This window comes from Mandrillus leucophaeus, unplaced genomic scaffold (genome assembly GCF_000951045.1).
Source record: "Mandrillus leucophaeus isolate KB7577 unplaced genomic scaffold, Mleu.le_1.0 Scaffold39, whole genome shotgun sequence".
Lineage (NCBI taxonomy): Eukaryota > Metazoa > Chordata > Mammalia > Primates > Cercopithecidae > Mandrillus > Mandrillus leucophaeus.
In genome coordinates, this window is record NW_012104142.1 from 5,746,773 (window position 1) to 5,761,793 (window position 15,021).

General features: G+C 39.5%; 1 protein-coding gene across 2 annotated transcripts in view; it reads left to right on the forward strand.

Annotated features, from left to right (window-relative positions):
- The window catches only part of VCL (vinculin), a 142,107-nt gene that overhangs the window by 86,495 nt on the left and 40,591 nt on the right, over positions 1-15,021 (forward strand). For both annotated transcript variants that reach the window (XM_011991163.1, XM_011991164.1), the window contains exons 3-6: positions 7,289-7,439; positions 7,594-7,702; positions 9,366-9,488; positions 11,380-11,540. In XM_011991163.1, coding sequence (XP_011846553.1) covers positions 7,289-7,439; positions 7,594-7,702; positions 9,366-9,488; positions 11,380-11,540 — 544 coding nt within the window. The remainder of the gene's footprint in view (positions 1-7,288; positions 7,440-7,593; positions 7,703-9,365; positions 9,489-11,379; positions 11,541-15,021) is intronic.

The window sequence follows — 15,021 nt, forward strand, 5'->3', positions numbered from 1 at the left end:
ATCTAATCTGCTAGTAATTCACAGTGTATTTTTAGATCCCAGACATATCTTTCATATCTAGTTGTTCTATTTGGGTCTTTTTCTCTATCTTCCATTTATGTAACTAGTGTAAACAATCTACTTTTTTTTTTTGAGACTGGATCTTGCTGTCTCCCAGGATGGAGTGCAATCATGGCCCACTGCAGCCTCAACCTCCTGGGCGCAAGTGATCCTCCCACCTCAGCCTCAAGAGTAGCTGGGGCTACAGGCGCGCGACACCATGCCATTACATTTTTTATTTTTATTTTTTTGAGATAGAGTCTTACTCTGTTGCCCAAGCTGGAGTGCAGTGGTGCAATCATGGCTCACTGCATCCTCGAATTCCCTGGGCTTAGGTGATCCAGCCACTTCAGCCTCCTGAGTAGCTGGGACTATAGGCATGCACCACCACACATGGCTAATTTTTTATTTTTTTGTAAAAATGGGGTGCCCAGGGATTTTTTGCCATGCTGCCCAGGCTGGTCTTGAACTCCTGAGCTCAGCAGATCCTCCTGCCCCAGCCTCTCAAAGTGCTAGGATTACAGGTGTGAGCCACCATGCCTGGCCTGATTTTTTTTTTTTTTTGTAGAGATGGAGTCTTGCTATATTGCCCAGGCTGGCCTTGAACTCCTGGCCTCAAGCAATCCTTCTGCTTCAGCCTCCCAGACCATAGCACTGTGCCCAGCTCAATCTTTACTTTGTTTTTTGAACATGTAGAATATAGTTATAACCATTTTAATGTTCTTATCTACTGATTCTGTCATCTTTGTCATTTCTAGGTGGGTTTTGTTTTGAGATAGGATTTTATTCTGTCATCCAAGATGGGGTGTGGTGGTGCAATAATGGCTCACTGCAGCCTTGGCCTCGGGCTCAAGTGATCCTCCCATCTTAGCCTCCCGAGTAGCTGGGACCACGGGCACTTGCCACTGTGCCTGGCTAATTTTTAAATTTTTTGTAGAGACAAGGTCTTCCTTGGCCAGGCGCAGTGGCTCACACCTATAATCCCAACACTTTGGGAGGCTGAGGTGGGTGGATCACTTGAGGCCAGGAGTTTGAGACCAGCCTGGCCATCATGATAAAACCCCATCTCTACTAAAAATATAAAAATTAGCCAGTTGCGGTGTGGTAGCATAAACTTGTAATCCCAGCTACCTGGGAGGCTGAGGCACAAGAATCCTTTGAACCCAGCAGGTGGAGGTTGCATTGAGCTATCACGCCAGTGCACTCCAGCCTGGGCAACACAGCCAGACTTTGTCTAAAAAAAAGAAGACAGGGTCTCCCTGTGTTGTCCAGGCTGGTCTTGAACTCCTGGCCTCAAGCAGTCCTCCTCTCACCTCAGCCTCTGAAAGTGTTGGAATTACAGGCGTGAGCCATGATACCAGACCTGGGTTGGTTTTGAATGATTGACTTTTCTCTTCATTATTGGTGGTATTTTCATGCCTTTTTGTATACCTGATAATTTTTGATTGGATGAGAGTTTCCTCTTACTGCTGTGACAAGTCACCACAAAATTTGTGGTTTAAAACAACACAAATTTATTATCTTACAGTTCTGGAAGCCAGAAGTCCAAAGTGAGTCAACAGGGCCACATTCTTCCTGGAAACTCTAGAAAAGACTCTGTTTCTTTGCCTTTTCCAGCTTCTAGAGGCTGCCTGCTTTCCTTGGCTTGTAGCCCCACATTACTCCAATCTCTGCTTTCATCATCATACCTCCTTCTCTCCTGCTTTCATTACCATGCCAGTGAATTAATGCCCTCAGTTTGCTGATAAAATAACTGTCAACTTAGAATTCTGTACTACTATAATAGTTTTCGAAGAATGAGGACAAAATAGACATTATCAAACAAAAACGGATACATTTTGTCACCAGCAGACTTTTACTAGAGGAAATCCTAAAGAATGTACTTCAGACAAGTCAGCTGATCCCAGACGTAAACCTGAAATACAAGAGGGAATGATGAGCCAAGATACTGGACAGTTTGTTGGTAAATGTAGACAAGCGTTGATGTATATAATAATGGGATGTTTTTACTCAATGTTTCTGATACTAGATGTATGGGTTTTTTTTTTTCCACACCAACAACCAGTCTTTCAACTCTTCAGACACCAACTTGGTATTCAGCAACTCAATTCAATTCTGTCACTAACTATCCAGAGTTACTGTCAGACTCCACAGGTTTAAGTGCTTAGTCTCATAAAACTTTCCTCACTGCAGATACCAGTCACAAGTATTGGGTGCCTGGTGTACCCACACTTCTGTCTGACTTTACTACAAAAATGGGAGTTCCTGCAACTCCCAGCTTTTGGGTTTGATAATTCGCTAGAATGTCTCATGTAACTCATGGAAATACTTTACTCAAATAGTTATCAGTTTATTATAAAGGATACAAGCCAGGAACAGGCAAATGGAAGAGATGCATAGGGCAAGATATGATGAGGAAGCTTTCATGATGTCTGGGTGCACCACCTCCCAGCACCCGGATGTGTTCACCAACCCAGAAACTCTCTCACCATGCCTTGATGTTTCTGGAACCAGCTTCCATTTTGAAGCTATCTAGGGTCCCCTAGCCACTAGTCATCTTATTAGCATACAAAAGACACTTTTTTTTTTTTTTTTTTGAGACAGGGTCCAGCTCTGTCACCCACACTGGAGTGCAGTGGCATGATCATAGCTCTCTATAGCCTTGATATCCTGGACTCAAGCAATCCTCTTGCCTCAGCCTCCTGAGTAGCTAGGACTACAGTTGTGAACCACTGTGCCTGCCTATTTTTTTTTTATTTTTTATTTTTAGTAGAGGGTCTTGCTCTGTTACCCAGACTGGTCTGGAACTCCTGAGCTCAAGTGATCCTCCTGCCTTGGGCTCCCAAAGTACTGGGAGTACAGGCATGAGTCACTGTGCCTGTCCACAAAGACACTCTTAAGTGTCAAAAGACACTTTTAGGAAAAATGTTTTTCCTAAAATTTGGATCACTCATTCTTTTTAAGAACACATAGAAAATTTATAAAACTGAATCATATGTTAAGCCATGAAGCTAGCCTAAATACATTTTAGTGTCTTAAGACCACATTTTCTACACAACTCATTTGAATGATAAATCAATGATGAGAAGGTAAGTGGAAGAGTCCTTTATATGTAGAAGTATATTTTAAAATTCTCGAACAATTTATTGTTAAATAAATCACAGTGACAGTTAGAAATGAATGACAAAAACACTACCTATCAAAACTCATGGGGCCAGTAAACAGTGAAACAAGCAAACAATCCTCAGTTTTATTAATAAAAGAAAAATGCAGGGCTGGGCACAGTGGGTTCAAATCTATAATCCCAGCACTTTTTTTTTTTTTTCTCCAGACTGAATCTCACTCTATCGCTCAGGCTGGAGTCCAGTGGCGTGATCTTGACTTAATGCAACCTCCACCTCCCAGGTTCAAGCAATTCTCCTGCCTCAGCCTCCCAAGTAGCTTGGATTTACAGGCACTTGCCACCATGCCTGGTTAATTTTTGTATTTTTAGTAGGGACAGTGTTTCACCATGATGGCCAGGCTGGTCTCCAACTCCTAACCTCAAGTGATCCACCTACCTCAGCCTCCCAAAGTGCTGGAATTACAGGTGTGAGCCACTGTGCCTGGCCCCCAGCACTTTAGGAGTCTGATATGGATGAATTGCTTGAGCCCAGAAGTTCATGACCAGCCTGTGCAACATAGCAACACTCCATCTCTAAAGAAATAAACATAATTAGCTGGGCATGATGGTGTGTGCCTGTAGTCCCAGCTACTTGAGAGGCTGAGGTGGGAGGTGACCAGGAGGTTGAGGCTGCAGTGAGCCATGATTGCACCACTGCACCTGCCGCCTGGGCAACAGACAGACCCTGTCTCAAAAAAAAAAAAAAAAAAAAGCAAATTAAATTCACAATAATTTATCATTTCACATTGACTAGAATGGCATATTAAAAGTTCAGACATTGAGGATCAAGTTTGTATACTGCTGGTAGAAGTATTCAATTGATACAGTCATTTTGGAAAGCAGATTGTCATTCCCTGGTAAAGTTGAGTATATATATTTTCTGTAATTTAGTATTTCCATTACTAGATATATAATCTAAACTCTGTTCATGTGTACCAGGAGCCAGAATAAAAATTTTCATAGCACTGTTATTTATATTAACACTAATAATAGAAACAAGAACCTAGAACACCTCTAACATCCAGCAGAGGTAGAATGGGTAAATCAATTTTGGTATATTCTTTTTTGCTTTTTGAGACGGAGTTTCGCTCTTGTTTCCCAAGCTGGAGTGCAATGGCGTGATCTCAGCTCACCGCAACCTCTGCCTCCCGGGTTCAAGTAATTCTCCTGCCTCAGCCTCCCGAGTAGTTGGGATTACAGGCATGTGCCACTATGCCCAGCTCATTTTGTATTTTTAATAGAGACGGGGTTTCTCCATGTTGGTCAGGCAGGTCTTGAACTTCTGACCTCAGGTGATCTGCCCACCTCAGCCTCCCAAAGTGCTGAGTGAGATTACAGGCGTAAGCTACCACGCCTGGCCAGCTTTGGTATATTCTTACAGGGAATACAACACAGTACCTACAGTTGTTAACATGATGGACTGAACATTATAGTGTTGAACCAAAAGAACAGTCACAGAAGCATGCATAACAGTATGATTCTGCTTAAGTTCTAATATAGGCAGAACTCCACAAAAAGTTGCTTAGGTATGTATACATATATAGGTGGTAAAAGTATAAAGAAAATCAAGAAAATAATTAACAACATTCAGAGTAATAATTATCTCTGGAGAATAGGAAGGAGGATTTGGTTAAGGTGGGGTTATAAAGTACCTGGTACTATTTTATAAAATGCTTTTTTTTTCTTTTTAGACTGAGTCTCACTTTATTGCCCAGGCTGGAGTGCAGTGGCGTGATCCTGGCTCACTACAACCTCTGCCTCCTAGGGTCTACCGATTCTCTTGCCTCAGCCTCCTGTGTAGCTGGGATTACAGGTGCCTGCCACCACACCCAGCTAATGGGTTCAAGTGATTCTCCTTCCTCAGCCTCCCCAGTAGCTGGGATTACAGGTCCCTGCCACCATGCCCGGTTTTTGTACTTTTAGTAGAGATGGGGTTTCACCATGTTGGCCAGGCTGATCTCGAACTCCCGACCTAAAGTAATCCACCTGCCATGGCCTCCCAAAGTGCTGAGATTACAGGTGTGAGCCACCACGCCTGGCCCTTTTTATGTACTTTTAATAGAACAACACCTAAGTGAAAAAAGCAGAATACAGCGAGTATACATAGTATGATCCTATTTGTGTAAAAAGGGGAAATGTACATTTTTGCTTCATTTAGGCCTGAAATGCTTTATGAAGACATTTACATACAGAGGAAATACAACATTGGAGGAAACTCTATATTGGTTGCAAGTAGGATGGAATGAGTGCATGGAAGATAGTGAAGGGAAGGAGATTTTTCAATATATGCCCTTTTGGTTTTAAGTATGTGTATATACTTGTGTAATATGTATGAATATATATTATATATTTAAAATCAAATTAAAATTTTAATTTTAAAAATAAAAAGAACAAAATATCCAGTCCTCTAAGCCCGATCAAATGCCACATCAAACAGGTCTTGCCCTTCACTGATATTTATTATGTACTGCCTAATTTTTTTTTGTTGTTGTTTGTTTATTTTGGAGACAGAGTCCTACTCTGTTACCCAGGCTGAAGTGCAGTGGCATGATCTTGGCTCACTGCAACCTCTGCCTCTGATTCTCCTGCCTCAGCCTTCTAAGTAGCTGGGATTCCAGATGTCCACCACTATGCCTGGCTAATTTTTGTATTTTTATTAGAGATGGGATTTCACCATGTTGGCCAGGCTGGTCTCAAATTCCCGACCTCAAGTGATCCGCCCACCTTGGCCTCTCAAAGTGCTGGGATTACAGGCATGAGCCACCGCGCCCTGCCATGTATTGGCTTATTCTGCCAATGTTTGTGTCTTGCCTTAGTAAAGTATTTTCCTTGAGAGTTAGAATAGTGCTTTTTACATCCTTATATACATACCTACAGTGTCCACAGACCAGTGCTTCTTATGTAGTTGAAATTCATAAGTTGGTTTAATTCTACTTGTTAACAATGTAATACTGCTTTATACTTGTGGAGTTTCTGTATTACTTCATTTATCCTCAAAATAACCCTGTGAGGTAGGCTTTTATTTGCAGGTGACATTTTCTGTGTTTTCAAATGAGAATGTATAATTTTGGCTAAGCATTTTAACTTTAAGCAGTTTGTTTCTTATCTTTATAAGTTACTCAGTCACAACATAATGGCTATATTGAATATGAGACTAGAGGAGATGATCTATTAGGTTATTTTCAACTCTGTGTGGATGAATAATTGAATGAATGAATACATTTTATTAGTACAAGGAAGGCAAAGAGAATACTTGGTGTATGCATTTTGGGTTCCTCTTTTAAATGAATCCCTCCCCAGTTCCCCTCCTGCCACTCAACCTTTGGCTGACCTGGTTGCTTATATTAATATTAAATAAACTATTAATAGCTGACTTAGTTACTAATACTAGTGACCTTTAATTAACAATATATTTTCATTTTAATTTTTTGTTTTTATTTTCTTTTAACAATCTATTTTCAAATGGTCCAATGGATTTATCAAACAAATTTATTTAGCTAGATGAATGAGTGAGAAATTTATGCATTGCTTCATACTTTTTCTTTGTGTTTCTTCCTATTCCTTTGCTTTGTTTAGTTATTAAATTTCACTTAACACCATACTTTGGCATTTTATTTCCAGATGTTAGATCTGAAAATGATGCCAAGGATTTCAGTTCTTTGTGCAGTGTCTTTTAATGACAGTGTGTGTAGGGTGGGGTGGGGGGGGGGGGACAAGGAAACAAAGGCATTACAGAGCTAGAGCAACCTAAAGTCAAAGAGCCCAGATGTTTTCTCATCATTTTTTGTTGTCAGGAAATAAAGAATAAGGGCAGTGCACTGAATGAATGTGCTGCTTTTACCTGTAATTTTGTAATTTTCTATTTGAAATGGGGTCTCTCAAAATGCTGGGATTACAGGCATGAGCCACTGCGCCCTGCCTAAATTGTAAAATCTAAAAACTTAGATCCTATTGTCAATTGGTCTTGGCTATTTTTCATGTAGGGAAAAAAAGTGTGAATTTACATGCATATTCTGTCTTTGTATTTGCATATAGTGTTCTTCTGTGTGGTTCTGCCAGTGTCTTAACCTGTGTTCTTCCCCATAGGGTGGAGAATGCTTGCACCAAGCTTGTCCAGGCAGCTCAGATGCTTCAGTCAGACCCTTATTCAGTGCCTGCTCGAGACTATCTAATTGATGGGTCAAGGGGCATCCTCTCTGGAACATCAGACCTGCTCCTTACCTTCGACGAGGCTGAGGTAGGAAATCTGAGACAAAAAGCCTACTCTTAAAGATAATAATGGAAGAATGATGATTTTTTAGAATGAAATTATGTTGAATGCTGCACATCTGTGTTACCGTGTTTGCTAGTTGTCCACTTATGTGATTGAATACTCTGAAATATATTTTCAGGTCCGTAAAATTATTAGAGTTTGCAAAGGAATTTTGGAATATCTTACAGTGGCAGAGGTGGTGGAGACTATGGAAGATTTGGTCACTTACACAAAGAATCTTGGGCCAGGTTAGTTATATCCAATTTCTATAACATTTTTTAAGGGTTGTTCATGTTGGAGCCAAAGGAAAGGGTACCCTCTTCCTACTTTTTGCGGAAGATAGGTGAAGATGAATTGGACTTTCAGGTGTCTGCTCTGTTGATGGAGCTGATGCTGTGCTTTGAAGTGATGTCATTGTCTCTGGTATCTGAATCTGCTTTCTATATATCCTGGCCTTGTCAAATGAATTAAACCAAACATTGCAAATACTGCTACTGGAGAATGTAGGAAATAGTTTTCTATTACTGTAATGCTGAAGGCCATCCTGTATCCTGATCTCTTCATTCCACATTACACAGCATTCCTTCACTGTCTGCCAGCTGGCCTGTAGTTCTTTATGACCTCTTAGCTTGCTAATTAGCCTGCCTACTATTATGAATTCATGCCCTAACCGAAGGCTGCATAATATAATCAGATCTAGAAGGAGAGAAGAACTATTATGGTTAAATTTTATTTTGAAATGATTATTTAGGCATCTGAGCATTAAATATTCAAAATATATAAACGGATACCAGCTTTTGATGTTACAGACATAACTTGAACTTGAGGGTCTTTAAAGTATGAATTAGACCAGTGACAAGATATGTTAGATGTTTAATCTGCTTAACTTGATTTTTACCACTTTATAAAATTCATTTGTTTTATGTGAAATGTTGATTTTTAATTAACGACATATTTATGAGGTTCTAGTGTAGGTGTTCTATAAAACTTAATGGCAGTTAAGAATTTGAGCCATCACTGAAGATCACCTGGAAATAGGTTTCTCTGGTGGCTTTATAGTAGTCCTCTTAAAATTTCTCATAATACTGGCAAAAATGTATTTCCCCAAATGGAATCTTATGCAGAATCCCCAAACATAAAAGACAAAATGGAGCTACTTTGGGTGAAGCAGGAGCAGCCCCACCTCTGCTTCTCTTTGGTCTTGATGGTCTGTGAGACAACTTGAGAAATCCTAGAGCAATTTGAAAATCAAAGCTTTGGAGAATCACATAGCGCCTTTGAGTAACAACCAACATAAACAAAAAGTGCTAGCAGACTGATTCCAAAACACCAGATGCTTTCAAACACTGTCATCCCTATAATTATTTTTATAATATTTCTATTTGTTTCTAATTATAAAACTAGTACATGCTTATTTTGGACAAATTGGAAAGTACAGAAAAATAGAAAGATGAAAACAAAACATATCATTGTCATTCTTAGGCCTTTTTTCAGCTACTAGATTCAGTACTAGGCTCATGTGAGATTTTTACATAACATAGTAGAGAGTTCAGAGACATGGCATGAAATCTGTATGCATAGAAGCCTGGCAAAACGTTTTTCCCTGACCTGTGAATTTCTTTCTAATAAATATATATTTATTCATTTAGATGTTTAATATTTGTGAATGTATTTATATCAAAATATGAAAATGTTTATCACATTTAGGGTTTACATTTCATACATTACTTTCGTTGAAAAGAGTAATGTTGCATAAAAGAGTTCAGTGATGGTGTCTGTTGTTTAAATAAGTGAGCAATCGGTTTGAATTTTCATAGTATTTCATAATGGATTTAGAGTGGTCTGGCTGGGAAAGCCAGACCCTGGATTGTTTCACTGCTCACTCTGCACAGTTTCTTCTTTGTGCCCCAGGAATGACTAAGATGGCCAAGATGATTGACGAGAGACAGCAGGAGCTGACTCACCAGGAACACCGAGTGATGTTGGTGAACTCAATGAACACCGTGAAAGAGTTGCTGCCAGTTCTCATTTCAGGTACTTCCTGCCTGTACATTATTTTATACGGGGAAAAAATGTTAGTGTGTTCTAAACTCTGAGGTTCATTTTCTTTTATTTATTTATTTATTTAGTTATTTTTTGAGACGAAGTCTCACTCTGTCGCCAGGCTGGAGTGTAGAGGTGCTATCTCAGCTCACTGCAACCTCTGCCTCCTGGGTTCAAGCGATTCTGCTGCCTCAGCCTCCCTAGTAGCTGGGATATAGGTGTGCACCACCACACCTAGCTAATTTTTGTATTTTCAGTAGAGACAGGGTTTCACCATGTTAGCCAGGATGGTCTTGATCTCTTGACCTTGTGATCTGCCTGCCTCGGCCTCCCAACGTGCTGGGATTACAGGCGTGAGCTATGGCTCCTGGCATGAGATTCATTTTCTTTTGTGGCTTCACTGCATATCCTTCAGCCTAGGTAAAAATGAGGCCTGATTGATTGGTTATCACATGATGGCTGTAGCTGATTGGCTGAGAACCAGTCTTCTTCTCTAACACTGTCCTTCTCCTGTTCTTTGTTTGAAATTGCCTTCCTGTGGCCTAATTCTGTTCTCCTAAAGCTCTAACAAGCCCCTTTCCTGGGAGGTGGACTCTCCTCTATAAACTCTAGTCTGGGATATTAAATTTTCACACCTTTATTTGTGTTATAGAAAAATAATTAGGAGCTGGAATGGATATTATAGAGCACCATATGATAAAGACATGAACTCAAGCCCTTTTTAGTGTGTATTAATACAGTTTTTCCTAAAAGATATTTAACTATTCTTTACATCATGAGTAGATCAGTTCTTTAGTCACCAGCTGGGACCACCTTCCCATTGGGCAGCACCCTGAAATGCAAACATGGTGGCTGCTGTCTCGACTAGCAAAAGGGAGTTGCACTTATTGAGTGTCTAGTATATGCCAGACATCTCATGGTTTATATGAATTATCTTAGTCAAGTTGTGGGTTAATTAGTTAATTCTCAGAAGGCAATTTTATTATAAAAATCTAGTGACTCATGTCATTGTGACTTCCAACTACCTGCTTTGGTGTTTCGGGTGGTAGCTAAAAAAGGACATAAGTGTAAGAGTTCAGGAGGCCAGGTGCGGCGGCTCACTCCTGTAATCTCAGCACTTTGGGAGGCTGAGGCGGATGGATCACCTGAGGTCAGGAGTTCAAGACCAGCCTAGCCAGCATGGCAAAACCCCGTCTCTACTAAAAACAAAACAAAACAAAACAAAAATTAGTCAGGAATGGTGGTGGATGCCTATAATCCCAGCTACTCAGGAGATTGAGGCAGGAGAATTGCTCGAACCCAGGAGGCGGAGGTTGCAGTGTGCCGAGATCACACCAAAAGGGGTGGGATTACAGGTGTGAGCCACCACGCCCAGACATTATTTTTTTCTTCTTTATGTTTGGGGGTTAGCAAGTCCAAGCTACATGTTGAGAAAAATCTTGGATGATAAACTTGACATTTTGGGATCTTTTGCTGGGATCAGGGGCAGCAGGATGTGCCATTCAGAGTATTACTGACAGTTTTCATATTGTCCCATTAGGTTTGTAGTGGATGGAGCCAGGGTGAGGACCAGGATGATAACTGATTTAGAAAGATATTAGATATTTTGTGATTGCAGGTCATCAGCATATGCAGGTTAAATTAGTTACTTAATCATGTTGTGATGGTGTCTTTGTACCTTGAGTTTTCTTTCTCTTTTTTATTTTTACAATAAAGGTTGCTAATGTTAGAACTTTATTGTCAGACTTGTAGTGTTTGTTTTGTATATTCACTTTAGGACCTTAAAAGCCGAAAACATCCAAAGTGTAGAACATCTTTTGTGAATATTGTTATACAACAAGATTAAATTCCAAGCCTAGTTTCTGATCTTTTATTTTTACAGCTATGAAGATTTTTGTAACAACTAAAAACTCAAAAAACCAAGGCATAGAGGAAGCTTTAAAAAATCGCAATTTTACTGTAGAAAAAATGAGTGCTGAAATTAATGAGATAATTCGTGTGTTACAACTCACCTCTTGGGATGAAGATGCCTGGGCCAGCAAGGTAAGTGTTCTTAGTGGAGAAATAAGCAAAATCCCTAACTCTACCCCACTGTGGGTTTTGATTGGCACCTGTCTCATACTTTATCTTGTAATTTTTGTAGCATAAGAGTACTCAGATATTGTGAAAGTAATTTCTTCTTCATTTTTGTTTCATAGGTTACTTGCTATCTTTGCTAATTTCCTTTGTTCTAAGGTAGAACAAGTAAATAGGCATGTCGGGTAAATACTGGTTTAAGGCTGAGATTTATAGCTTTTCCATCAGGCTGGAGTCTCATTGGCTGGACTGGTGGAAGAGTATATTCCTGTGGATGGGAGCTCTGCCTTGTATATGGGTGGTTGTTCCCAGCTGACTAAATAAGATACAGATATGTCAGTAATTCTGAACTTTATGGAAAACTGTTCTTTAACCAATCTTTGATCCAGAGAAATCTAGAGGAAACTCTTGGCATTTCTAAATATGTCCCTTGATCATTCCATTTTTCCCAAGGAAGGTTTAATTTTATTAGTCTTCACATTGCTCAGTTAGTTTGAGGGATCCCTTCACCCTTTGTCGGGAATCTCTTTTAGGACCCCAGAGGGGCTAGCAGATTCCTTCTAGAGCTCGTCAGCAGTGGTTTTGTGTTGCTGCTGCTGCTCTGGTCTGCTGCTCCCTGTTTAATGACTGTCAACTAAGCTTTCCAGTCTAGGGGAACAGAGATACTTAGGTTTATACTTTCCTTGTAGGAGCCCAAGATGTGTAGGCAGTGGGGGGAACACAATGTCCCCAAGATCTAGCTTTCCCATGTGTGACCCCAGTGTCTCCAGGGCCACCCAGAAGGCTGGTAGTCAACTAAAGAAGGGATTTTGTAGTATGACTTCAATTGGGTGCTCAGTACAGCAGCAGGTTCTCCAGGACCTCTATAAGGAAATGTAAAAGCTGGGGCCTGAAATCACCAGCCCTCTCTCTTGTTGCCCAGAAAGCTAATTTAATTATATAGAGTAAATAAACTTATTTTAACTATGGATTCACAGAGACATTTTCTCATTGATATGAAGTTCTTGAATAGATTCTAAGACTGTATTTTAAATCTATGTGGTAAAATCATTTTAACTCTGATATTTTATTTAATTTTGCTTTTGCATAGTTGACAACTTTCACTTCCCTGTTATGACTTCTTTATGCATCTTTTTTTGTTCTTTTGTTTTATTCTTTTTCTCACGTTTAGAAGGTAAGCTTTCTCTTGCCCTCTAGTTTCTTTTTCGCTTAAAAAGAGAAAAAGCATGTCTGTGAGGTTTTCTTGTGCTGTGTGCCGTGCCTTATTCTGTGTGTAACACTGTGCTTGAATGTGCGTCAGAATGTGATTTAATATGGGACTCTAGGCAGTGCTGGGGAGACTGACTCTGGCTCATATTGAGTGATTTCTTTGGGGAAAGCTAAAGGAAAGACATTACTATGGGCTATCAGGCTGCCTATATTTGGTGGGTACTTTCATTTCTTTGAGTAGGCTCCTGGGATCTTTTTTGGCCTGGTCTTCATTTGAGGAGCAGGATTCCCCAGGTGGCTGGGCGAATGAGTTACCTGTGGACCCTGCTGGTGGGAAAGGAGACTTCCAGCTGATGCTATCTCTGTATCTGCCTCTCCCACCAGTTTTCCTTGCGGGCTGTGAAATTTTGCTTTTGGAGATGCATCGTTGAGGTTTTAAGCCATAATGAAAAAGGGTAGGCTAGAGAGCTTAGATGAGGCACCTGTCCTTCATAATAATCCTAGCCTTCAAAATCCAAAGGAAAACAGAAGTGAAGTGTGTCTAAAGGTCTTCCTAACTTCATTCCATGGCTCACTGCATGTTCTGCTGTCCAAACTGAATTAGCTGTAGTTCTCCATGACCTCATGTTCCCCTAACACAAGCTCTTTGCTTATTCTCTTTCTTTTGCTTCTAGCAACTGAGAAAAAGTAATAAGGAGGAACAGGCATTTTAACCTTAATGTTTCTCTATTTTCAGAACGGAAAAGCTATCCATCATTTAGTGAATACATGTTATTGAGCTTTATTTTGTGCAAGTACCATCAAGAGCTGCTTTTTTCATTAAAAAAATGTAGGCAGTTGAGTTTTTCAGGGCCAGGATTAGGCACTTAGGGATACAAGGGAAATAGACCCGGTACTCACCATGCACAGTCTTGTAGCTGGTCCTAGTTTTATGCTGAGGAAAACCAATTTGTTAGGATGCTACAAAACTAACTTCATCTGAAATGAAAGAAGGTAAATTAAATCAGCTCAACTCAAGTACATGATGACATCAGAATGAACAAGAGATGTTTATTTTTTAATCTGACCATCAGAATGAACAAGAGATGCTTATTTTTTAACCTAATGACATCAGAATAAAAAAAAGAGGTTTATTTTTAACCTAATTTTGCTTTTGTTATACATTTATGTGGTTCAAAAATCAAAGTGCTGCAAAAAGATATACTTGATAAGTCTTCCTCCTAACCTGGTTCCCATCCACTCTACCTTTCCTCACCCTCTAAAAGTCATCATTTCTATTGGTTACAAAAATAGAAAAAAAATTTACCCTGAAAATAGAAATTGGTAATTAGGATTTTGACTCTTTTTCAGTTTTGTAGCATTATGCATCTTTCATTGCTCCACTGTAAGCAGTGAATTAATCAGACCTTCTGTCTGACTGTGACGGCTGGGTTCCCATTCTGTTTAATGCATACAGTGTCTTTCACCTCTTCTCGCACCTACCAATAAATAATTAACTTTGTCTTACCATACTTGTTTCATGCCTCCCCATTGGTGCAGTATTCTTCTGGAAAGTGATGATTCCTCTAGAAAAGTGGGGGAAGAAAGTAAGTGGAAAAAATTCTTGGTAAAAGTGCGTCTTGCCGAATAAGTTAAGATTTTAAAGAGGCAATGCAATAACTGATTATTTTACCTTTTACACCTATATTCAAATTGCACATTTACAAATTTAAAAGTAACTTTGACTTTAAACACTTCACTTATTTTAAAAGTAAAAAGTTTCCTTTTCTTAAATCAACAATCATTTTATAGTCATCATTAAAAATCAAATTAGCATTTTTTCTGAGAATACATTATTTATTAAAAGAATTTGAGTTAAACACAATTCTAATTCTACCCTTTGTAAATTTAGTGCTCTACATTTAATTTTTTTGGTATTTATATTACTTGTATCTTGATGCATGCTGAGAATTAAGAGGAAGTGAGATAAAAAATTAAAAAAAAATTTTCACTGCTAAGACTTTGAACCCTACATAGGCACTCCCGCAGCTTTGCACCTTGAATCATTAAATTCTATTATTCAGAATTAGTTCCTGTGGTGGGTTTCTCCCCACTGTGGTCCTGGGCTGGTGGTGGGTAAAAGCAGTGACTGATTCAGATCCCTTATACAGAAGATACCAAACTTAACAAAGGCAGGAAATGTTGGTTAGAACTTGTGATCGCGTAATACTACCCCTTACTTGCAGACCATTGGGATTTA